At 53.7% G+C, this 25,083-nt stretch overlaps 1 protein-coding gene across 4 annotated transcripts in view; it reads right to left on the bottom strand.

The window, feature by feature from the left end:
- AGAP3 (ArfGAP with GTPase domain, ankyrin repeat and PH domain 3) overlaps positions 1-25,083 on the bottom strand; it is a 232,337-nt gene that overhangs the window by 103,956 nt on the left and 103,298 nt on the right. For all 4 annotated transcript variants that reach the window (XM_073334978.1, XM_073334979.1, XM_073334976.1 and 1 more), the window contains exons 7-8: positions 14,044-14,171; positions 2,292-2,447 (exon numbers count right to left, since the gene is read on the bottom strand). In XM_073334978.1, the coding sequence (XP_073191079.1) occupies positions 2,292-2,447; positions 14,044-14,171 (284 nt within the window). The remainder of the gene's footprint in view (positions 1-2,291; positions 2,448-14,043; positions 14,172-25,083) is intronic.

Below are 25,083 nucleotides of genomic sequence, written 5' to 3'. Positions count from 1 at the left end.
AGTGGCCGGACAAACTGCTCTGCCCAGCCCAGCTGTGGGGGGAGGGAGGGAATCAGCACCTTCAAATCCTGCTGCTGCCACGGCCACCACCACCCTATGTGAGTCATGTGCGTGCAGCCAGCAAGCCTGAGCCCCAGCATGAGTGAGCGAAGCCCCAGCACAAAGTCAAGTGAGCAAGAACCCCAGACTGAGCGAGCATGAACCCCACATAGAAGGCAAGCGAGCAGGAACCCCCTCAAGATGGCGAGCACGTGCCCCCCAGAGAGTGAGTGTGAACCCCAGACTGAGTGAGCGTGAGCCCCACATAGAAGGCAAGCGAGCAGGAACCCCCTCAAGATGGCAAGCAAGCCTGAGCCCCAGACTGAGCAAAAGAGGGCAAGCAAGCAGGTACCCCTAGAGACGGCAAGCAAGCGTGAGCCCCGACTGATGACTTCCATAGTGATGAAGCATGAGCCCCAGAATGAAGAAGCTGAGAATGAGCATGTCACCACAAGCCTGACGCGCTCCAACAGGAACGAAAGGGAGAGCGTGAACATGAACTGACGGCGAGTCCAGAACCAGTGGGTGTGTGGACAAGCATGAGAGCACATGAGAGAACCGGTGTGCACTGGTGCACAACAGCAAGTGTGAGCATGAGCGAGAGTAACGACCGGGGAGGGAGCAGGAAATCCATTAGAACAGGAGCACAACAGTGAGCATGACCACGTAGGAGACTCTACAGGCCCTTGTTGAGAGAATGTGGGGGGTGCACGTGCTGAAGGGTGTTGGGGAGCAGCGGGGTCCACGGTGGGAACTGTGTGCACTGGGGGCGAGGGTGTTGGGGAGGTGCAGGTGGGTGAGAGGTGTATGCATTGGGCATATGGGTATGCACACTGGGAAGGTGGGTATGTGCGGGTGCTGGGGAGCGGTGGGCGGGTGCGCGCCCTGGTGGGCGGGTGCTGGGGAGCGGTGGGCGGGTGCGCGCCCTGGTGGGTGGGTGCTGGGGAGCGGTGGGCGGGTGCGCGCCCTGGTGGGCGGGTGCTGGGGAGTGGTGGGCGGGTGCGCGCCCTGGTGGGCGGGTGCTGGGGAGCGGAGGGCGGGTGTGCTCACCGGTGTGCGGGTGCTGGGGAGCGGAGGGCGGGTGTGCTCACCGGTGTGCGGGTGTTGTGGAACAGTGGAGTTCCCAGTTGCTGTGTGTGTTCAGACGGGGATGGAGGTGCACGTGGGGCATGCTGGGATGGTGTGTGGGGGGGCCCAGGTGCCTTGGGGACAGTGGGGTGGCTGTGTGTGCATATGGGTGTAGAGTGTGCTGAGAGATGGGGTGCAAACACAACCAGCAGAAATAACAGCTGTAAATGTCCCCAATTGACTCCCCATGATGTCGTCCTCAATCCCCTGGTTCAAACATGCCCAGCCCTCCCCCTACATATCAGCAGGGGCCCCTCGGTGTCCAGATAGCGTCACACATGGATGCAAGAGGGACTCCATGTGCCATTGCTGGCTCTGAGCACCACCGCCCATGAGACCCTGCCGGGCTTATTCAGCCAATGCAGAAACAGAGTCCCAGCCTCTGGGGACGTCAGCCCCTGCTCGGGGGACATGGCCCCAGGGGGAGCGATGGGAAAGGGGCACCAGTACTGTACGCCCAGGCAGGCAGAGCCACCCCTCGCTCCCCACGCCAGGGGGATGCACACGCACACACGGACATGGGGGATACACACACAGGATGCACATGCTCATGCACGCAGAGGGGACACACGCACACGGGGAGGATTCCTACACGCCCACGGAGGACGCACACACGTGTGCACACGGAGGACGCACACACGTGTGCACACGGAGGACGCACACACGTGTGCACACGGAGGACGCACACACGTGTGCACACGGAGGACGCACACGCACATACTCGGGGAGGATTCCTACACGCCCACGGAGGACGCACACGCACATACTCGGGGAGGATTCAGGCACACAGAGGACGCACACACGTGTGCACACGGAGAATGCACACACACACGGGGAGGATTCCTACACGCCCACGGAGGACGCACACACGTGTGCACACGGAGAACGCACACGCACATACTCGGGGAGGATTCACACACGCACACACATGCATGCACAAACACACACACACAAACACGCACTGCACTGCGCTCCCCACAGCCTCTCCGCCCCCACGTGCCCACAGAAGTCACGCTCTACACCATGGCCCGAGCACACGCATGGCTGGGAGCAGGGTCGCCCTGTGCCGATGGGCCCACGCCCCCCTCGCCCGCCTGGCGCGTCCCGCCACTGGCCACACTCACCGTGAAGATGTTGGAGCGCCGCTTGGACTGCTTGCGGATGGGGGTGGGCGTATTGGAGGCAGCGATGGTCTCGATGCGCAGCTCCCGCTGGCCGATGCTGGGGGTGGAGGGCACGGAGGAGGAGTAGTCACTAAAGGCGCCGCTGCCATTCGTGGCCTGCGGGGGAGAGAGAGAGAGCGCGCTGGGTACGCCTGGGACCCGCCAGCAGGCTGCCCCCGGGTGGCTACAACCCCCCGAGCGACTTCGCACGGCAGGGCCGCCTCAGAGTGCCCCTGGCACCCCAGGGAAGCCGACTCAGACAAGAATCATAGAATCATAGAATATCAGGGTTGGAAGGGACCTCAGGAGGTCATCTAGTCCAACCCCCTGCTCAAAAGCAAGACCAATCTCCAATTAAATCATCCCAGCCAGGGCTTTGTCAAGCCTGACCTTAAAAACTTCTAAGGAAGGAGATTCTACCACCTCCCTAAGTAACGCATTCCAGTGTTTCACCACCCTCCTAGTGAAAAAGTTTTTCCTAATATCCAACCTAACCCTCCCCCACTGCAACTTGAGACCATTACTCCTTGTCCTGTCATCTGCTACCACTGAGAATAGTCTAGAGCCATCCTCTCTGGAACCCTCTTTCAGGTAGTTGAAAGCAGCTATCAAATCCCCCCTCATTCTTCTCTTCTGCAGACTAAACAATCCCAGTTCCCTCAGCCTCTCCTCATAAGTCATGTGTTCCAGACCCCTAATCATTTTTGTTGCCCTTCGCTGGACTCTCTCCAATTTATCCACATCCTTCTTGTAGTGTGGGGCCCAGAACTGGACACAGTACTCCAGATGAGGCCTCACCAATGTCGAATAGAGGGGAACGATCACGTCCCTCAATCTGCTCGCTATGCCCCTACTTATATATCCCTAAATGCCATTGGCCTTTTTGGCAACAAGGGCACACTGCTGACTCATACCCAGCTTCTCGTCCACTGTCACCCCTAGGTCCTTTTCCGCAGAACTGCTGCCTAGCCATTCGGTCCCTAGTCTGTAGCTGTGCATTGGGTTCTTCCGTCCTAAGTGCAGGACCCTGCACTTATCCTTATTGAACCTCATCAGATTTCTTTTGGCCCAATCCTCCAATTTGTCTAGGTCCCTCTGTATCCTATCCCTGCCCTCCAGCGTATCTACCACTCCTCCCAGTTTAGTATCATCCGCAAATTTGCTGAGAGTGCAATCCACACCATCCTCCAGATCATTTATGAAGATATTGAACAAAACTGGCCCCAGGACCGACCTCTGGGGCACTCCACTTGACACCGGCTGCCAACTAGACACGGAGCCATTGATCACTACCCGTTGAGCCCGACAATCTAGCCAACTTTCTACCCACCTTATAGTGCATTCATCCAGCCCATACTTCTTTAACTTGCTGACAAGAATACTGTGGGAGACAGTGTCAAAAGCTTTGCTAAAGTCAAGAAACAATACATCCACTGCTTTCCCTTCATCCACAGAACCAGTAATCTCATCATAGAAGGCAATTAGATTATTCAGGCATGACCTTCCCTTGGTGAATCCATGCTGGCTGTTCCTGATCACTTTCCTCTCATGCAAGTGCTTCAGGATTGATTCTTTGAGGACCTGCTCCATGATTTTTCCGGGGACTGAGGTGAGGCTGACTGGCCTGTAGTTCCCAGGATCCTCCTTCTTCCCTTTTTTAAAGATGGGCATTACATTAGCCTTTTTCCAGTCATCTGGGACTTCCCCATTTCGCCACAAGTTTTCAAAGATAATGGCCAATGGCTCTGCAATCACAGCCGCCAATTCCTTTAGCACTCTTGGATGCAACTTGTCCGGCCCCATGGACTTGTGCATGTCCAAATAGTCCCTAACCACCTCTTTCTCCACAGAGGGCTGGCCATCTATTCCCCATGTTGTGATGCCCAGCGCAGCAGTCTGGGAGCTGACCTTGTTAGTGAAGACAGAGGCAAAAAAAGCATTGAGTACATTAGCTTTTTCCACATCCTCTGTCACTAGGTTGCCTCCCTCATTCAGTAAGAGGCCCACACTTTCCTTGGCTTTCTTCTTGTTGCCAACATACCTGAAGAAACCCTTCTTGTTACTCTTAACATCTCTCGCTAGCTGCAGCTCCAAGTGCGATTTGGCCCTCCTGATTTCATTCCTACATGCCCGAGCAATATTTTTATACTCTTCCCTGGTCATATGTCCAACCTTCCACTTCTTGTAAGCTTCTTTTTTACGTTTAAGATCCACTAGGATTTCACTGTTAAGGCAAGCTGGTCACCTGCCATATTTACTATTCTTTCTACACATCCCGATGGTTTATCCCTGTAACCTCAACAGGGATTCCTTGAAATACTGCCAGCTCTCCTGGACTCCTTTCCCCCTCATGTTAGTCCCCCAGGGGATCCTACCCATCTGTTCCCTGAGGGAGTCAAAGTCTGCTTTCCTGAAGTCCAGGGTCTGTATCCTGCTGCTTTCCCTTCTTCCCTGTGTCAGGATCCTGAACTCAACCAACTCATGGTCACTGCCTCCCAGGTTCCCATCCACTTTTGCTTCCCCCACTAATTCTTCCCGGTTTGTGAGCAGCAGGTCAAGAAAAGCTCTGCCCCTAGTTGGCTCTTCTAGCACTTGCACCAGGAAATTGTCCCCTACGCTTTCCAAAAACTTCCTGGATTGTCTATGCACCGCTGTATTGCTCTCCCAGCAGGTATCAGGGTGATTGAAGTCTCCCATGAGAACCAGGGCGTGCGATCTAGTAGCTTCTGTGAGCTGCTGGAAGAAAGCCTCATCCACCTCATCCCTCTGGTCCGGTGGTCTATAGCAGACTCCCACCACGACATCACTCTTGTTGCTCACACTTCTAAACTTAATCCAGAAACACTCAGGTTTTTCTGCAGTTTCGTACCCGAGCTCTGAGCAGTCATACTGCTCCCTTACATACAGTGCAACTCCCCCACCTTTTCTGCCCTGCCTGTCCTTCCTGAACAGTTTATACCCATCCATGACAGTAATCCAGTCATGTGAGTTATCCCACCAAGTCTCTGTTATTCCAATCACAAGGGCTTGGAACGGAGGGCATGGAGCTTGCGAGGGACCACACAACTCACAACAACGCTGACTCCGAGTTCTCCCCGGGCTGGGATGCGGCTCGTGACGCTGCAGCAGGGCTGACTTCTCTGAGGACCGTAGGACTAGCCCCTCGGTGCTGGACCTAGGGGTGCAGTGGGGTTTCCATTGTACGCAGGGTACGTTCGGTTCAATGGCTCTCGGCACCCCCGCCACACAGACTGTCCCAGCAGCCCTGGACCAGCCAGAGTAGTTCAGGCAAGGCACTCCTGGCACAGTGCCGGCTGCATGAGGAAGGCCGAGAAGTCCTGTGGTGAGCAGCTCTTCTCTCCTGCCCCTTCCAGTGGAGGCTGCAAACACCCCAAAGCAGGAGGCCAGGGAGCCCTGCCAGACTCTTGGGTTTGTTTCAGTTTCTTGTCACTCCCCTGTGGCAGCTCCAGATGCACCTGTATCCAGACAAACACCGGACCCTTGTCTCACTTCTGCCAGCCCTCGGACCCCATGCGGCCTCGTGGCAGTGAGTTCCTCAGTCCAAGTCCACACTGTACAAAGAATGGCTCCTGACTGTACAGTAACCGGTTGCTGGTGACATTTGTCTGGGTGGATCCCACTGCCGGGGCACATGCGGGGCCTCCTGGCCAGCAGCGTCCATTGGGGTTGCGCCTGGATACTGTGTCTTCACCGGCACTCCTCCCAGAGTCACCCCACCGGGGGATGCAGCCTCCCCCACCGTGCCTTTCCCTCACTGATCCAGAGGGCAAGACGGCCTCCAAGGAGTGCGAGAGGAGCGCAGGTTGCAGGATCTGCCCAACCATCTCCTCCTCCTGCCAGTGTGAATCCACACGCACTGCTGACAATCCAACGACGAGCGAGCAGCTCCCAAACGAGGCAGGTGAGGTCTGAGGAGGGAGCCAGATCTAGGCAGTAACACAGTGTCAAGGTGCAGACTGAACTCCATGATGCAACCCTGCCAAGTTCTCTGGTAGCAAGGGTCCTAAGTCTCGCTAAAGGAGCTGCAGCGCCAATGCCCACAGGAGGGGAGAGGCCTGCAGCTCACACCAAACTGGGCTGGCCCACTGGGATAATCTCTGGGGAAAAGATTGCCCCCAGAACTATCACTGCGGGCTGCAAACTACAAGGCAACTCCTGAGTGGTTTTGTCCTATCTGGATAAACAGAAAGGGCTCTCTGAGCACCCAAGGCATGCAGCCTCGCCTCCCCAGGGTGAGAAATCAGATAGGTCACCTGCCTGCTTCAGGTGGGAGCGAGAACACACCTTGGAGAAGGCCTGGGGCAGGGACTGAGCCTCCCCCATCCCTACGAGCACCACGTAGGAAAGTGAGGCATCAGGGCTTGCAGCCCACCATCTCTGGCTGTGACAACAGCCACCAAGAAAGCCATTGAGTCCTTCCTGGGTCCCCGCAGACCAGGTGGACTAGGCTTAGCTGCTAGCTGGGCCCTCTAACTGATGGATTAACACCCTGGAGGAGTCTGGGGGACCACAGGGGGCGAGCACCAGGTAGGCTCAGGCGGATGGCAGGCAGAGGCTGCAGCCAGGGGGTCTCTGACTTAAGTGATGGCAGGACTGGTTTGCTACAAGTGAAGGAGACAGTTCACCCAGGGCAGGAGTGTGTACAGGAACCAGGTGTGTCCGAGTACCCCAGACAGAAAACCCTGCAGAGGGAGCTGGTGGGTGGTTCCTTGCTGTGGATGAGGATGCCATGGACATCTGTGGCGCAGGATCTTCTGGTGATGCTCAGTGAGCTAACATCCATGTGGCCAGTGGCATGGACCTGAAGGATCTGCCCCTGCTTCTGAAACAGAAGATCCAGGATGTTTGGAAGTGGGAGCAGGCCATACGGACACACGTAGCAGGTCTGTCTCGCCTCAAAAGGAGCTGCACAATTCATTGTAGCTGCATCTCATCTATTCTCCCTGACGACCCTGGAGATGAAGCCCTGGAGAAAGCATGCAGGAGACCTCCTGTTCATGAGAAGAGGAAGGCATGTGGGAGACTGCGTGTGGAGCAGAGCAGGGGGCACTTGCTCTGATTACTGGCAAACTGATCTGTCCAAGGGAACAGGGATTTGAGGAGAGTTTCCTTCCGGAGCCCCTCCTGGGGCAACAAAAGCTTCCTGCCAACGGAGAGGGCCAGGCCGCTCTCACTCATTAGTGCTGCCCAGTGGGAATGGCTTCCGGACCAGAGATGGCCAAGCCCTGTCCTGACTCCTGACACAGCACATGGTTCATGGTGCTGTCAGGAGAGGGAGAGCCACATGCTTCCCAGAGCCCTGCCTACAACATGGCCTGCTCTGATCCACCATAGAACGAGGGGCTCTCCAGGGCCCACAGACCCGGGGGCATTCCCCACCCCAGTGCGGAAGCATCTGGCATGGATGCTGCTGTAGGAAGGGGTGAATGGAAGGCCCCCCTGTTCAGACTGACTCTGGCTCAGTGAGATGGATGTCCCCACCGTGTCTGCTGGCTGGTAGACTGCCTTCAGCCAGGGGAATGGGCCACACGCCCCAGCAGCCTGTGCGTGGCTGGCTGTGGTGAAAGGATGGGCTGGGATCTCTCCGGAGGCTGGAAGGTCTTTGGAATCCAGTAGTGCTCCTACAAAGCCAGAGACCGCTGGCACGGTTCCCTTGCAAACCGAGGCATGAGACAGACTCAGAACTGCAGCTGTCCTGCAGGGATCTGCCCTGGACAAACCAGGCTGCGAGGCGGGGTGCACATGTCACGGCTCTCCAGGGGTGAGCTCTGCCATGGCCTCGATATACTTTCGGGGAGGACCCCCATGGTTTGCAGAGCTCTAGGCTTAGCTTTCCCCATGGTGAACCCCACAGACCCTTGCTCCCAGACCAGGCCTGTGGGCTCCAGCCCCGTCTGACTCGCAGCGCAGCTCCCTAGACTCCTGCAGAGACGTCCCTCTGTCAGGGAGCGACACTCCCAGTCTGCAGCATGGCCCAGTCACAACAAGGCAGCGTTTATTTGTCACCTGGACTCCGAGTCCTCAGGTCAGCACGGGGAAACCAAGTTTCAGGCAGAGCCCACGCTGGCAGAAGTAGATGTTCCGACTCCCTGCCACCCTCTTTCCCCCTCCAGCTGCAGGTCTGGGTGTCTGCAGCTGCACACCTAACACCCAGCTGCTCCCGCCTCAGTTTCTCTGTCTCCGCTCGATGGGTTCACGCTTCAGCTTCCTTTGCTTCCAATAGTTTAAACTAATCTGCCGTCACGGAGGTTTCCAGCATCTCCGCAGAGGCCCAGATGTGGCCAGGCCTCAACAGTGCCTTGTGCCTCCTCTGCCTCCCACACCAAGCTCTTAGTCTCCTGGTCCCAGAGAGGAAGTTAACCCCTTCACACCCAGTGGGTAGCAACATAAAGGGAGAGGGTACATTGAGTCACACATAGTGTTTATAGAAATATTACCAAAACCTCCTGCATTCTCTCCAGCATGTGCCCCAACATCAGAGAACAGCTGTCCCTCCTGCCAGGTGCTTGGTAAAGCCTGCTGGGGCCACGAGCAGCAAACAGTGGAGAGGATAATAGAGGGAGTTTGCCTGGAATCTGTCCGAGAGGAGTGCGCTAAGGGCTGCGTTGGTGAGTATCTGAGTGTCTGTTGTGAGGACAGTTTGTCAGTTTGACCGTGTGCTTGAAAAGTGTGAATTGGGAGTGCTTTGTTCCAGGTGGACCTTGAGTGGCCCTGACTGTTATAAAGAGGCAGCCCGCTGTGAACCAGCTGAGCAGCGAACAGTGGAGAGGCTAACAGAGGGAGTTTGCCTGGGGAGAGCCTACTGAGGCTTCCATCTTGCAGGCTTCTCTGAGAAGTTACTGCAACATCTGAGGAAGCTCGTAGAAGGACAGTAATATGGATGGGGGGTGTTCAGCTGTTGTGACCTGCACTGGATGTGCCATGTTTGTCTTTCTTCCACAGGACAGAAGCGACTTTATCTGCACAAAGCAGACTTTATCTGGTCTCCACATTGGAGGAGAAGGTTCAAGGTCTGGAGCAACAGGTATCGACCCTGCGTTGCATAAGAGAAACTGAAGATTTCCTGGACAGACGTCAGGATATGCTTCTACGGGCACAATGTTCTGAAGATTCAGAGCAGGCTGCACATCGGGGACAGGAGGACGGTGAAGAAATTTGGCATCATGTGACCTCCAGAAGAAAAAAGGGGAATGTCCATGTACCAGCAACGCCAATACAGGTAAGCAACTGTTTTCATGTTCTCTCCACAGGTCCTAAGGCGGAGAGTGGACCAGATGATACGTCTGAGGGAAGGGAGCAGAAGGAGACTCTGCCGACTGGAAGGCATGAGATGCACTGTCCTAGAGATGGGGGTTCTATGACCCCCATTCCCAAGAGAAGGAAGCGGGTGGTGGTGGTCCGGGACTCTCTCCTCAGGGGGACTGAGTCATCTATCTGCCGCCCCGACCGGGAAAACCAAGAAGTCTGCTGCTTACCAGGAGCTAGGATTCACGATGTGACGGAGAGACTGCGAGACTCATCAAGCCCTTGGATTGCTACCCCTTCCTGCTTCTCCACGTGGGCACCAATGATACTGCCAAGAATGACCTTGAGCGGATCACTGCAGACTACGTGGCTCTGGAAAGAAGGATAAAGGAGTTTGAGGCGCAAGTGGTGTTCTCGTCCATCCTCCCCGTGGAAGGAAAAGGCCTAGGTAGAGACCGTCGAATCGTGGAAGCCAATGAATGGCTACGCAGGTGGTGTCGGAGAGAAGGCTTTGGATTCTTTGACCATGGGATGGTGTTTCAAGAAGGAGGAGTGCTAGGCAGAGACGGGCTCCACCTAACGAAGAGAGGGAAGAGCATCTTCGCAAGCAGGCTGGCTAACCTAGTGAGGAGGGCTTTAAACTAGGTGTGACAAAGTGGGACTGTTCTTAATGTTTCCTCTGAATACTGTAGGGGTGCCTCAGTTTCCCCTAGGCATTTCTTAAGTCTCTAGGTGGTGGGATAAGGGGGTGTAATTGTTGCAGAGCAAAGGGCCAGTGTACATAAATGGCTGACACTCTGTCTCCTGGCGACTGATGGCCTGGGCTCTTCCCCCCTGCAAGGAGAGAGCTAAAGGGGTGGAGAACAAAGGAATCAGGTGACCTCTTGGCCCAGAAAAGGGACAAAGCCCAGAGGAGGAGGGGCTGGAGAGAGTTTCAGTATGGGGCTGGCTGAGGATGAAGGAGTGAAGTGCAGACGTGGTTGTCTGGCTCACTGCCCCCCAAAATGGACCCGGCTGAGGGGTCCTGTACTCTGTACCTACAAGCTCTGTTTTGGACCGTGTTCCTGTCGTCTAATAAACCTCTGTTTTACTGGCTGGCTAAGACTGACTGTGAAGTTGGCGGCAGGACCCTCTGGCTTCCCCAGGACCCCACCTGCGTGGACTTGCTGTGGGAAGCGCATGGAGGGACGGGGGATGCTGAATGCTCCGAGGTCAGACCCAGGAAGGTGGAAGCTGTGTAAGCTTTTTGCCTGGAGACAGGCTGCTCACAGAGAGGAGGCTCCCCCAGAGATCTGACTGGCTTCATAGGGAGCAGTTCCAGAGCATCGCCTGGGGACTCCGTGACACTAGGTTCACCGGGGGAAGGAGACCAAAGCCCTTAGGTAAGTGGGGAAGTGAGATACCAGGGGGAAGCAAGAGCAGAAGAGCGCGAGAGGGGAGGGCTCCTGCCTCATACTGAGAAAGCATCAGCGAGTTATCTCAAGTGCCTATACACAAATGCAAGAAGCCAGGGAAACAAGCAGGGAGAACTGGAAGTTCTGCCACAGTCAAGGAATTAGGATGTGATTGGAATAACAGAGACTTGGTGGGATAACTCACATGACTGGAGTACTGTCATGGATGGATATAAAATGTTCAGGAAAAAGGACCTTGGGGTTACAGTGGACGAGAAGCTGGATATGAGTAAACAGTGTGCCCTTGTTGCCAAGAAGGCCAATGGCATTTTGGGCTGTATAAGTAGGGGCATTGCCAGCAGATCGAGGGACGTGATCGTCCCGCTCTATTTGACATTGGTGAGGCCTCATCTGGAGTACTGTGTCCAGCTTTGGGCCCCACATTACAAGAAGGGTGTGGAAAAATTGGAAAGAGTCCAGCGGAGGGCAACAAAAATGATGAGGGGACTGGGACTCATGAGTTATGAGGAGAGGCTGAGGGAACTGGGATTGTTTAGTCTATGGAAGAGAAGAATGAGGGGGGATTTGATAGCTGCTTTCAACTACCTGAGAGGGGGTTCCAAAGAGGATGGTGCGAGACTGTTCTCAGGGTAGCTGATGACAGGACAAGGAGTAATGGTCTCAAGTTGCAGTGGGGGAGGGTTAGGTTGGATGTTAGGAAAAAGTTTTTCACAAGGAGAGTGATGAAACACTGGAATAGGTTACCTAGGGAGGTGGTGGACTCTCCTTCCTTAGAAGTTTTTAAGGTCAGGCTTGACAAAGCCCTGGCTGAGATGATTTAGTTGGGGTTGGTCCTGCTTTGAGCAGGGGGTTGGACTAGATGACCTCCTGTGGTCCCTCCCAACCCTGATATTCTATGATTCTATGAATGGCAGCGACCTGCACTGGGACTCAGAGATACCCCTGTAAGCCAGATGCATGGCCCCGGGTATGTAAGTGCCCGGCATGTCAAGAGCTGGGAACGTATCCCAAGGATCTAGGCTGGGCTTGACGGAGCTCAGGGTTACCATCCACCCCTGAAGTGCTGGGTGAATTTGCTGGGACATGGTAAGTCCAGGATCAAGTGCACGTGCCCAAAAGGAAAGGCGTGGGGGAACAATGGGAGGAGAAACCCTGGCCTCCAAAAGGCAAGACCCCTCCTTGATTGCCCCTGACGGAGCACAAAGGCCCCCTCTTCTCAGCAATGGTTCATGAAAAGCGTCCCTGAAGGTGGGTGGAAGAGACTGGAACTAGCGGGTAACCCCAGTGGCTACCTAGAGAGCCCATGAGTGCCAGGTGTGTGCAGCCTGCTGGCAGAACAAGGCCAAGCCGCTGCCCGAGGTGGGCCGTGGGGGCCAAGGCTCTGGCAGGAGCAGAAGAATGAGGCTCCCAAGCTGCCCGTTGTCCTGGGTGTGGAATGGGCAGAGCTGGACGAGACCCCCTGCCACAGGAGCCCCAGTCACGGAATGGCTCCTCTCAGTAGCTGGGAGCGAGAGACCCAGGGAACACGGACTGGCTTCAGATCCCTTGAGGGTGTGCGGAGATCAGTGGGCAGGGAGGGCCAGGGCTGCAGGAAGAGGCGTGCTCTCAGTGCTGGGCTGGCTGGTTCTCGCTCCAATGCCCAGGGTCTAATGAACTGCTAGATGTGTGGCCAGGAAGGACTCTTCCCCCAGGTCAGATTGGCTGTGACCTCCTCGCCTCCCTCTGTGTGGGCGCAGATCACTCGCTGGGATTATCTGGGTCTCTCTCATTGCTCGAGCATTGGGCACCTCAGCCCCCCCAGTCTCTGCCTGTGGCAAATCAGTCGCCACCCGAGTGTCTCAGTTGGGTTGTTGCGCTGAGGGGCAGGTGCTGGGCTAGACAGGAGGTCAGGCAGATGATCTGGTGGCACCTTCTGGCTGTCAAACTCTGTAACTTTAAGGTAGGGACCAAGACCATGAACTTGAATAGAAACTCACCCATTGAAAGATGCTAGCAGCTCATTCTGGCAGCTTTGTCCGTTATCTCCTCAGCACTTCAGCATGTTCAGTTCTGTGTTTAATCCTTGTTTTAACCACTTTAAGTGCTCCAGGAGTCAGGCTCCCAGGCCTGAGACTCAGGGACAGTGTTTGCACCTTCCAGGTCTCTGCTGTGGGAGCTGACTCGAATAAAAGACGTGTACTCTTGGGCACACAAACATCCTGTTCTGGAGACTTGCTGCTCCCTACTGAGCAGCATGTCCAGCACCTCCTCTCGTACACCTCCGTCTCGGACAGCGCCTCATCTTTACCCCGGGGCCAGGGCAGCCATCTCCCAGCATCCTCTCTGGATTGAAGACTGATGGCTCGGGCAATGTCCTCCTCCTCCTTACCTGTGCCCTTCCCCCTAGGGCTCCCAGGAACCCACCCATTTTCTCACAGCCTTCCTGCTTCTCAAACACTCCGACAATATTTTATTTGTTTCCATGTCTTCTGATATTTGCTCTTTAAATTCCCTCTTGGGCTCCCCCTTTCCGCACACACCTTATGTGCCAGAGTTTGTTCCTTCTGCAGGCCACCCTTGGCTGCATGTCCCGGCCCAGGAAGGGGACAGTTTGCCTCGGGGGCCCTGGAACCTGGTCACATAGCCAGACTGGCTAAGCTCTAGCTGCCCTGCCACCTTTGCAGTCTATAGCTTCCCTGCCTCCTGGGACTCTGTTATTGGTGCCTCCAGGCTCCCACGCTGAATCGAAAGATTGTATCACCCTCACTTTGGATTCCAGGATCTTCAGGGTTTGGAATCACCCTTCCCAGAGCCGAGTGTCACTTGGCTGGTGTTTGGTATCTTCCCTCTCGTCAGGGGCTCCACGCTGCTTGCCCTGCAGGCCCCTGACCCCCAGGCAGGCAGGCAGAGAGCTGTTCTGGGCTTTAGGCCAGCAGCCCCCCACCAGCTGCACTGGCTACTCTAGGGCTTGTGTTCAGAGACGGGGGGTAGGCAGACCCAGCCTTTACCTTTCAGTCAGCGGGGGCTGCTAGGGGTGGGGTCCCGTTTCTCACCTGGTTGATGTGCACAGAAGGAATAGAGGCCGCAGAGACAGACGAATGGCTAGGTGAATTGGGCAGGGACTTGCAGGGCCCTATGGAGAGCTGCTGTTTCTTCCGCAGGGCCACCACCTTCTGAGCCACTGAAAGAGAGAAGAGAGGGGCTAGGATCAGACGGCTTTCCCCACCCACTGCACCTCCAGAGCAGTTCAGAGCGACCCCGTGCCGGCTCCTGCCTCTGCCTGCAGCCAGTACCAAATGCCATTGGCCTTCTTGGCAACAAGGGCACACTGCTGACTCATATCCAGCTTCTTGTCCACTGTCACCCCTAGGTCCTTTTCCGCAGAACTGCTGCCTAGCCATTCGGTCCCTAGTCTGTAGCTGTGCATTGGGTTCTTCCGTCCTAAGTGCAGGACCCTGCACTTATCCTTATTGAACCTCATCAGATTCCTTTTGGCCCAATCTTCCAATTGGTCTAGGTCCTTCTGTATCCTATCCCTCCCCTCCAGCGTATCTACCACTCCTCCCAGTTTAGTATCATCCGCAAATTTGCTGAGAGTGCAATCCACACCATCCTCCAGTTCTAGAGGTATAATAGAAAGAATCAAAATCACTGTCGGCCGGTGTAAGGGCCTTCTCTTACTGTGACAGTCTGAGGCCCTGTGCTTAGGCTAAGGCCTTTGGCTAAGCAGCAGAGGCAGCCATAGCTGGGAAGCGACCGGTCACCTCCTCACATCCCAAACTAGTCACATTGAAATAAGGTGCCATTGGTCTGTTAGGATACAATCCTGTCCTGATAACGTCTATCGCCTCCAGAGAAAGGGAAGTGCCTAGAAGATGTAAAAGGAAACTTAGTCTGATAGCATTCTGTCTGGCAAGAACTCACTTATCGATAGTTGGGGTGTGAAATCCTCATTTCTGTGTTGTTCTGTCACTGTAGTCCCCATTTCCCCATTGTTTGTCTGTATAATCTCTGTCTGGTTCTGGGATTGTTTCTGTCTGCTGTGTGATTAATTTTGCTGGGTGTAAACTAATTAAGGTGGTGGGATCTAATTGGTTAAATAATCATGTTACAATATGTTAGGATTGGTTAGTTACATTTCAGTAAAATGGCTGGTTAAGGTATAGCTAAGCGGAACTCAAGTTTTACTATATAGTCTGCAGTCAATCAGGAAGAAAGGTGGGGAATGGGAACGGGGAATGGGGGTGGGGAAATTGGAATCATGTTTTGCTAAAGGGGGGAATGGGAACAGGGACACAGGTAAGGCTCTGTGGTGTCAGAGCTGGGAAGGGGGACACTAAGGAAGGAAACTGGAATCATGCTTGCTGGAAGTTCACCCCAATAAACATCGGATTGTTTGCACCTTCGGACTTCGAGGATTGCTGCTCTCTGCTCATGGGAGAAGGACCAGGGAAGTGAGCGGGTGAAGGAACAAGCCCCTAACATCGCTTGGGTCTGCCTCAGCGACGTTACACGTCTCGACGCTCTAGCTCAATGGGAGCTAGCTCTCGAGCACATCTATGTGAGCTGGGGATTGCACCCCTCGCTCATAGCACAGACCTAGCATGACTCCGCTTGCTGACAGAATGGTGATGAAACCATCCGGCCAGATCCTCAGGATATGGACCAGGGTCTTCAAAGGCAGGAAGGAGAGAGAGCACACGCCCAAGGGCTCCAGGCAAAGGTCCCACGGTGTAGCAGGCTCTCTGGAGGTATTCGCCAGGGCTTCAGGAATCCTGCAACAGCAGCGTGACTAAAATCAGCAGGACTCTCCACTGGGGGTTTCATGGGGAAAAGACAAGGAACGGCCCAGAGACTTCAGGTCCAGCCAACAGTCCCAAACAGATTAGACAGGCAGAGAACAGGCAAACATTATCTGCTGCCCACAGAAAACCTTTTCACTCCCCAGGACAGAGGGTTTTCTGCATGCCTTCTGCACTCCCGCTGGGCTCAGCAGGTCTGAAATACTGCTCTGAGATTCAGGCCACGAGGAGGTGCGATTCCCGAACAGGAGGCAGGGTCAGACCATCTCCTTGAGACAGCAGGGCTCAGGGTACCAGTAGGAAAAATGAAGGCTCCCATAAGAGATTTGGGAGGGCCATACAGCCACATTGCCTAGCCCAGGCTGGAGCAACCAGCATGACTCAAGCTCTGGCCTGTCATGTGTCCGTTTGATCACCAGTGGAGAGATGTTCCAGTCCAGCATGGCCATGGGATGGAGTCTCTGGAGCAGACTGTAGGGCACTTCACGCTGATGTTTGCTGGAGTGGGGTCCTCCACTTCTTTAACAGCAGGTCCACTGGGGCCTGTTTCAAGCAGGACTACTGTCCCTGTCATAGATACTGCATCTGGGCTCCTCACAATCTTTAGTGTATTTATCATCACAGTGCCCCCGTGAGGGGGGCAGGACTATTACCCCATTTTGCAGTTGGAAACTGAGGCAGAGAGAGACAGACCATGGGCTTGTCTACATGGGACGTCACTGTGCAGAAAGCTCGGGCGCTGTAGATTCACACTCTGGCTTTTTGCACAGTAACGTCCCATGAAGACAAGCCCGATGTGATATGTCCAGGATCACAAAGGATGTTTGCTGTGGAGCAGGAACCAGGTCTCCCACAGCTCAGATTAGTGCTCCAACCACCATACCCAGCCTTCCTCCCAGTGCCCACGGCAATCTCTAGCACTCTCTTTGCTGGCTGGATGACGGGCCAAGCACCAGTCCCACAGAGCCATTCCCTCCTGACTGTTCTGCAATATGCACTTGTTTGGTGACAGAATAGGAAGTGTTCTACTGTGACTGGGCAACACAACATCACATCCCCTGAGCAGCTGCACAGACGACTTTACAGCCTCTCCCCCAGCACCCAGTTCCAGACACTGCTACCCAAACATCTCACTGCCACGAGCTGTCCGCTCTGGGGAACCAGCCACAGCCTCGGTGATGATCCCAATGGAGGGGCTCCGAGAACTCAGCTGCACTCCCTTCAGCCCAGCATCTAGGAGCTTCCACCAAGAGGTGGCCAAGGGAGCAATGCCTCGTCATCTGCACTGAGCGCGAATCCTGCTGCCAGCCAGCGCTGTCGCAGCCTCATTTGCAACTACACCAATGTATGTGTGAAGAAACCAGGCGTCCCTTAGTCCCCGGCAGACTCACACTGATCTCCGAGGATCCTCTCTCAGGAGAAGGGTAACTGGCAAACATCCCTGGAAGAATTGCCTTGGCCTGGCCTGAGCCCTCGATGGCCCCACAAAGGAGATTCTTTGGGCAGGCACGAGAGTGGACTTCTCTCGAATCCAGAAACGGAGGGCCTGGAACACCTTGAATGATTCCTCGAATGCCTGGGGAGAACGGGGACAAACTAGCCAACTGTCTAGCAATGGGAACATCTTGACACCCGAGATGGACATGAGCCCTCCCAGGCATCTGGTGACTCCCCTTGATGCAGCCCCTTGCACTGAGAACGGACGCTGTCCCTCCACAGAGAGAGGTGTCATTCCGACAGCCACACTGACGCAGGCATCCTTACGCTGAGAGCTCCAAGCCAGTTTTGAGGGGACAGGGCAACACCTGGAACTTCCCAAGGAAGCTAGGTTTCAGAGTGGTAGCCGTGGTAGTCTGTATCAGCAAAAACAACGAGGCACCTCGTTGTGGCACCTCAGAGACTAACAAATCTATTTGGGCATAAGCTTTCGTGGGATATAACCCACTTCATCAGATGCACGGAGTGAAAAATACAGTGAGCAGTATATATATTACAGCACATGAAAAGATGGGAGCTGCCTTACCAAGTGGGAGATCAGTGCTAACGAGGCCAATTCATTTAAGGTGGAAGTGGCCTATTCTCAACAGTTGACAAGAAGGGGCGAATATCAACAGAGGGAAAATTACCCTTGTAGTGTTAACGAGGCCAATACAATCAGGGTGGACGTTGCTCATTCCCAACAACTGACAAGAAGGTGTGAGTATCAGCAGAGGGAAAATTACTTTTTGTAGTGATCCAACCACTCCCAGTCTTTATTCAGGCTGAATTTGATGGTGTCCAGTTTGCAAATTAATTCTAGTTCTGCAGTTTCTCGTTGAAGTCTGTTTTTGAAGTTTTTTTGTTGAAGAATTGCCACTTTTAAGTCTGTTATTGAGTGTCCAGGGAGATTGAAGTGCTCTCCTACTGGTTTTTGAATGTTACAATTCTTGATGTCTGATTTGTGTCCATTTATTCTTTTGCGTAGAGACGGTCCGGTTTGGCCAATGCAGTCAGTCTCTAGAGGGCCACAATGAGAAGAGGCCGTTTCTCATGCTGGATGAGAAAACCTGCCTGAGGAGCTCACCTCTGCTCTGAGCAGCTCCTCAGGAGGGATCCCTGCAGCGCAATGGGGTGAAACTGATTCACGCATCCAAGCTGAACGAGATCTAGCAACTGGATGGGATTCCACTGCAAGCTGCCATGCCCCAGCAGGCAGGCAGGGAAGCAGAAGTCAGAAATCTCAGTGGTTTTCAAGCAACACGCCAGATTTTCAGCCTTGATGCTGAAGGTGATACATGGTGGCAGCTGATGCATCAGCTCGGCCTCACACATTTCTGAGAAACCTCTCCAACACCGGAAGGACGAAGACTCCCTGTCCCTGGTGGTGTCGGACTCAATGGTGCACATACAGGAGCCTGATCGTACGCTCCGGCGCTGGTCACAGGCAGAAGGAAGAATCCAAGCCCTTGGGACTGGTGAGACGGACAAAGCTGCAGCTGCTCTCAGCACACCTTGCAGGAATCTTTCCACATGCTCCCTGGACTCAGGCTAACAACTCGCCGCTGCCAGAGCAGCGCCAAGAAGTCCAGCACAAAAGGGCCCTTGTGTAGAGGTCAGCTCAGCACGGTGCAGAAGCGCTCTCAAAACAAGAGTCTGCTGGAGCAGAGAGCCCCCAGGGCTGGTGGCCTTGGTCATGGCACTGATTTACTCCGAGCCAGGGAAGATCCTGACACTGAGAAGCACCTGCACCCGCCCACTCTAAGGGAACAAATCTTTGCTGGAGACACTTCACCACCAAGACACCAACAGGTGCATGCTGAGTGCCAGCAGCTAAGAGGATCATGTGCATTGGACTCATAGAAGATCTGGGTTGGAAGGGACCACAGGAGGTCATCTAGTCCAAGCCCCTGCTCAAAGCAGGACCAATCCCCAATCAAATCATCCCAGCCAGCACTTTGTCAAGCCTGACCTTAAAAACTTCTCAGGAAGGAGATTCCACCACCTCCCTAGGTAACCCATTCCAGTGCTTCACACCCTCCTAGTGAAATAGTGTTTCCTAATATGCAACCTAAACCTCCCCCACTGCAACTTGAGACCATTACTCCTTGTTCTGTCATCTGCCACCACTGAGAACAGCTGAGCTCCATCCTCTTTGGAACCCCCCTTCAGGTAGTTGAAGGCTGCTATCAAATCCCCCCTCACTCTTCTCTTCTGCAGCTTAAACAATTTCACACTTGAGTTCCTTCAAAACTCTTGGGTGAATATCATCTGGTCCTGGTGGCTTATTACTGTTTAGTTCATCAATTTATTCCAAAACCTCCTCTAATGACACCTCAGTCTGGGACAGTTCCTCAGATTTGTTACCTAAAAAGAATGGCTCAGGTGTGGCAATCTCCCTCACATCCTCAGCCATGAAGACCAAGGCAAAGAATTCATTTGGTTTCTCTGCAATGGCCTTATCATCCTTGAGTGCTCCTTTAGCATCTCCATCGTCCAGTGGCCCCATTGGTTGTTTAACAGGCTTCCTGCTTCTGATCTACTTAAAAAGTAATAGCAAAATTTTTTTTAAGTCTTTGTCTAACAGTTCTTCAAATTCTTTTTTGGCCTGACTAATTGTATTTTGGCACTTCATTTGCCAGTGTTTATGCTCCTTTCTATTTTCCTCACTGGGATTTAACTTCCACTTTTTAAAGGATGCCTTTTTGCCTCTCACTGCTTCTTTGACTTTGTTGTTTAGCCACAGTGGTGCTTTTTGGTTCTCTTACTGTGTTTTTTAATTTGGGATACACACCGAGGCTGAGCCCCTATGATGGTGTCTTTAAGAAGTTTCCACACAGCTTGCAGAGAGTTCACTTTTGGCACTGTACCTTTTAATTTCTGTTTCACTAACCTCCTCATTTCTGTGTAGTTCCCCCTTCTGAAATTAAATGCTGCCGTGGTGGGCTGCTGGGGTGTTTTCCCCGCCACAGGGATGTTAAATTGAATTAGATTAGGGTCACTATTACCAAGCAGTCCAACTCTATTCACCTCTTGGACCTGATCCTGTGCTGTACTTAGGACTAAATCAAGAATTGCCTCTCCTCTGGTGGGTTCCAGGACCAGCTGCTCCAAGAAGCAGTCATTTAAGGTGTCAAGAAACTTTATCTCTGCATCCCATCCTGAGGTGACATGGACCCAGTCAATATGGTGATAGCTGAAATCCCTTAATATTATTGAGTTTCCTATGTTAATGGCCTCTCTAATCAACCTGAGCATTTCACAGTCACTATCACCATCCTGATCAGGTGGTCTTATGTACTTATGTTCTTAGAATAGTGGAGAGATAACGAGGAGCACTGAATGGGGTCAGGTAGGGAGGGGCTGAGCAGTGATGGGTGGGGAGCAGGGACTAGCAGGACATGGAGAGAGACACACTGCTACGCACTCAGACAAGACCGTAACTGCTCCTTTATCCAACACTAAAGGCAGCTCTCCCCGAGCCGGCAGCATCGGGCCCCAGAGCACACGCTGCTTACCTGCTCTAGCAGGCTCCTCCTCCTCCTGCCAAACTGGCTTGGTCACTGTTTCTGCTACTGTGTCCGGATCCTGAGACTCACTAAACAGATCCTGGCATCCCAGCAATATCTCAACCGCACCCCTTGTCCCTGTGCTCCCCATTTCACAGACCCAGCACTCTCTCCTCAGGATCCTGCGGTCTATGGCCACAGCAACGCAGGGAGGCTTTGTGCTGTCCCGCTGTACCTCAGGCTGACAGAAAATGAACCCTGAGAATTCATTCCAGAGCTCCAGAGAGCTGAGGGGTCCCGCTGCTTCGCCCCTGCTACCCTGACCCTAACACACCAGAACTGACGACCCTTCCCGTCTCCACAGCTCTCCAGAGCCCAGAGCAGAGCAGAGCAGAGTGAATTCAGCACAGCCTGACTCCCCATTGCCTGCACATCGGCTACACTAGCCGCACGCTCGAAGGAAGGCCTCCGAGACACGTCAGCACCGGAGCAGAAGGGAGTCACCATCGTTCCGGATGTTGGTGCTAGCAAAGTGGTGACAAAACCTGAGTTCCATGGAGGAGACCGCAGAAAACCTGATCCCTGCGCAGCAGAGTGAGGGAAGCAGACCAGACGGGTCCCAGACTCATAAAGTTTAATTTTAGAAAGGACCATCAGATCATCTGACCTCCTGTGTCTGACGGGTCATTCTGTTTCCCCAGGGACCTCTGCATCGAACCCAGCCACTGGCACTTAGATAAAGCATCTTCCAGAAAGGCCCCTAGTCTGGATCTAGAGACATCCAGAATTGGAGAACTCACCACTTCCCTGGGGAGTCTGTTGCCGTGGTTAATCGCACTGTTAAAAATGTGCACCGCATTTCTAGTTTGAATGTGTCAGGTTTCAGCTTCCAGCCAGTGTTCTGCCTGTCTCCGCTAGAGGCTAGAGTATAGAGCCCTCTAGTGCCCAGGCACTTCTACATTGTAATCAAGTCACCTCTCAGTCGTCTTTGTGAGAAGCTACACAAATTGAGCTCCTGGGTCCTCTCACTGCCAGGCATTTTCTCCAGCCCGTGAATCATTTCTCTCTCTTTTCTGAACCCTCTCCAGCTTTTCAACATCCTTTTAAAAATGGGGACACCAGAACTGGTTGCAGTGTTCACCAACACTGTACAGAGGTAACATCGCTTCCCTACTCCTATTTCCGTTTATACGGTCAAAGATCGCTCTAACGCTCTTGCCTAGCGTCACACTGGAAACTCATAAACTAAGTCTAGAAGAGACCACATCATCATCTAGTCTGATCTCCTCAGACCCCAATCTTCAAGTCGTCCACACATTTTATCAGCAGTAATTTTATATGGACTTCCAGGTCGCTGATGAAAATGTTGACTAGCGTTGGGCCAAGTACCAATCCCTGTGGACCCCACCATTCAATGGTGACTCTCTATTGATAACTACATTTTAGATGTCAGCCAGCTCTTGATCCATCTGATGTGCACTTCACTGATACTGGATAGTGCTGATATTTTAATCAGAATGTCGCATGGTGGGCTGTAATGATTGGGCCTACAAATAAATCCTCATTGTAAATTCAACTGTAAGAAGTGACTGAAAGTTCACAAAATGTCACAATAAGCTAAAACTTTTGGTGGGAAAAGGTACAAAAGGGAGACAGAAAAACTGAATTAGTCCATACAAAAAGCCTGCTGACATAACTCAAGGACTATGTTAAAAACATGTCTGGTAAACCAGACTGCATGAGACCAAAAATCAGTGAACCAAAACTGGCATGTCAGCAATTAGGCCCAGCTGATGGACAAAACAATGAGAGGACGGGCTATTCCACCCACCACCTCCTTTTCAGGCCCTTAATGAAAGAGACTTTGGAGGGGAAATTGGCGACTGGAGCATGCTTCATCCTCATGACTGCCTCCCCCACCCTCTGCTGGGACCCCAGACCATCTTCATCCTAATCCTGAGAGATGTGCTGGCCAGACTGGGCCACAGAGAGGGAGCCGGATGACCCCAGCGCCAGCTATTCCCAAATGCCACCTGTGATGTGAGACTTGGGCTCTTTCCCCCCCATCCCCCACATGTCCTTCCCCTTCCCAACCTCACTCCTCCTTTTTCAAAGCCCTCTCCTTTTTCCTTCTGTCTCACAGGAGTCCGGCTTGGCCAGCCAAAATGGGGTATTTTGCAACACGGCCACAGCCTGAGACCTGAAAGAGGCAGCTAAAAGCAATGGCCTGACAGCCTGTTCCTGGTACAAGTTTGCAAGGCCTCGGAGTGGCTGATCAGACCACGCACTGGCCCGTTTCTCCAGTAGGAGGAGGGTGCAAACGAAAGTCGACAGCTAACTCAGAAGCTGCATTTTCTCTCTGTTTTCTTTTCTCTCCCCTTTCGTGGGTGTTTGCCTTGTTTTGTCTTCTAGGAAATGGGATCAGACTTTAGCAACAACCACCGCTCCAGCTCATCTATCCAACTACGTCTGTGTTCCGTCATTACCATCTGTGATACCATCCCAGTGACGGTCAAACAAGGATTCCTTCTAAAATCTCCCCCCAGCTAAAGGGAAAGGGACAAGGAATGTTGTTAAAATGAGAGCCTGAGTTAATACTTAACATTTTGGGTGCTGTAACTATTATTCCTTCTTTTCTGTGGCTTTAATACAAGGTTAACAGGAGTTTTTAATGGAGTGTTTGCCATGGTGCTAAGCAGGCTGCGGTCTCTGGATACCAAACCTCAAACCTCGTTTAAAGCTGTTTAATGTTGGACAGCGACTGGGTCATGCTTACACCTTACACTGTGTCCCAAGCCTCGGTTTGCCAGAAACTGGGAATGGATCACTGGATGATTCCCTGTTCTGTTCACTCCTCTGGGGCACCTGGCATTGGCCACTGTCGGAAGACAGGAGACTGGGCTAGATGGACCTTTGGTCTGACCCAGTGTGGCCGTTCGTATGTTCGGCCCACATAGTCCATCTAAACCCATACAAGAGGCACGAGGGGCTGCTCCACATGGAGACGCGGCGTGCGGCAGGCTGGAGTGTCAGCCTACAGCAGACTAGCCTGGCGCACGCTAACCGGCCAAGCAGGCCCTGCTGCCGTTCAGTGCTGGGGCTGGCGTGCGCTCTGACCTACTGCCGCGTCAGCCCTCGGGGACGGAGAGGGCGCTGGGCAGCAGGCGAGGCTTCTCTAGATTTACACCCAGCGTGCTGCGCACTGAAGGCCTGTCTGCACGTACACCCGTCGGCGCATCTGGCGAAAACACGCGATGCCGACGGGAGAGCTCCGCGAGCAGCAGGAGCCGTGCTGGCGGGAGAAGCTCTCTTGCTGACAGCACTGTGCACACCGGCACTTCTGGTGGCGTAACTCACGTCGCTCAGGGGGCGGCTTAGTCACACCCCAGCGACATCGGTTATGCCAACCTAGGCTACGTCTACACTACAGCCTCCGCAGGGACAAGCCCTAAGCCCTGCTCTGAGCTACCTGCTTATGTCGGTAGAGCTACATCACAAGGTGCTTATCAGGATCTCGATGGGAGCGCTTCTCCTGCCCACCTAGCTGCCGCCTCTCGGGGAGGTGGGACACCTACGCCAACCCCTCACCCGTCGGCGGAGGAGCATCTTCATTAAGCGTGACAGGGCGGAGCTGCACCAGGGCAGCTTGTCAGTGGAGACAAAGCTTTACGTCAGCCGCCTTGCAGATGCCAAGTCTCGTACTTACACAATCACCTTTATCAAGCAATCTTGGAATCTCATCCTAGAATGACACCAGGTGTGTTTGAGGAGACCTGTTTTCCATAAACCCATCTCGACTGGCATTAATGATAGTCCTTCGATTTATCCAACGAATCCTGTCTCCCTTTCTCCAGGACGGGTGCCAGGCTAATGGGCCCATATCATCCCTCTTGCCTTTCTGAATATTGGCACAACAGTGATACTCCTCCAGTCTCCTGGAACGTCCCCAGCATTTTAAGATTTGTTAAAAACTATCAACTGTGGGCCAGAGATCTCCTCAGCCAGCTCTGGTGGGACTGCTGGGTGCCTGTTATCTGGGCCTGCTGATCTGAACTTGTTTATCCCTAGCAGACATTGGCTACTAACGGAGCTAGGCAGGCCTGGCCAGTGCACCATGGGATGGTAGTGGGAGGACAGTTTGCACCCCAGGGCTATGAGACCCGTGATCCCCTTCCATCCTGGCCCTGCACTGGTGGAAGGGGAAGCAAATCTAACTCCCAGGGAGTGTGATCTCGCTGTGCAACGTGTAGACAAGTGTGCTCCGGGTATGCTAGTGCGAGCACACAGTGGTTAGTGTCACCTCTCT

This window comes from Lepidochelys kempii, chromosome 2, assembly GCF_965140265.1.
Source record: "Lepidochelys kempii isolate rLepKem1 chromosome 2, rLepKem1.hap2, whole genome shotgun sequence".
Classification (NCBI taxonomy): domain Eukaryota; kingdom Metazoa; phylum Chordata; order Testudines; family Cheloniidae; genus Lepidochelys; species Lepidochelys kempii.
The sequence above is the reverse complement of the archived record's forward strand: the minus strand, read 5'-3'. Positions and strand labels throughout refer to the sequence as shown.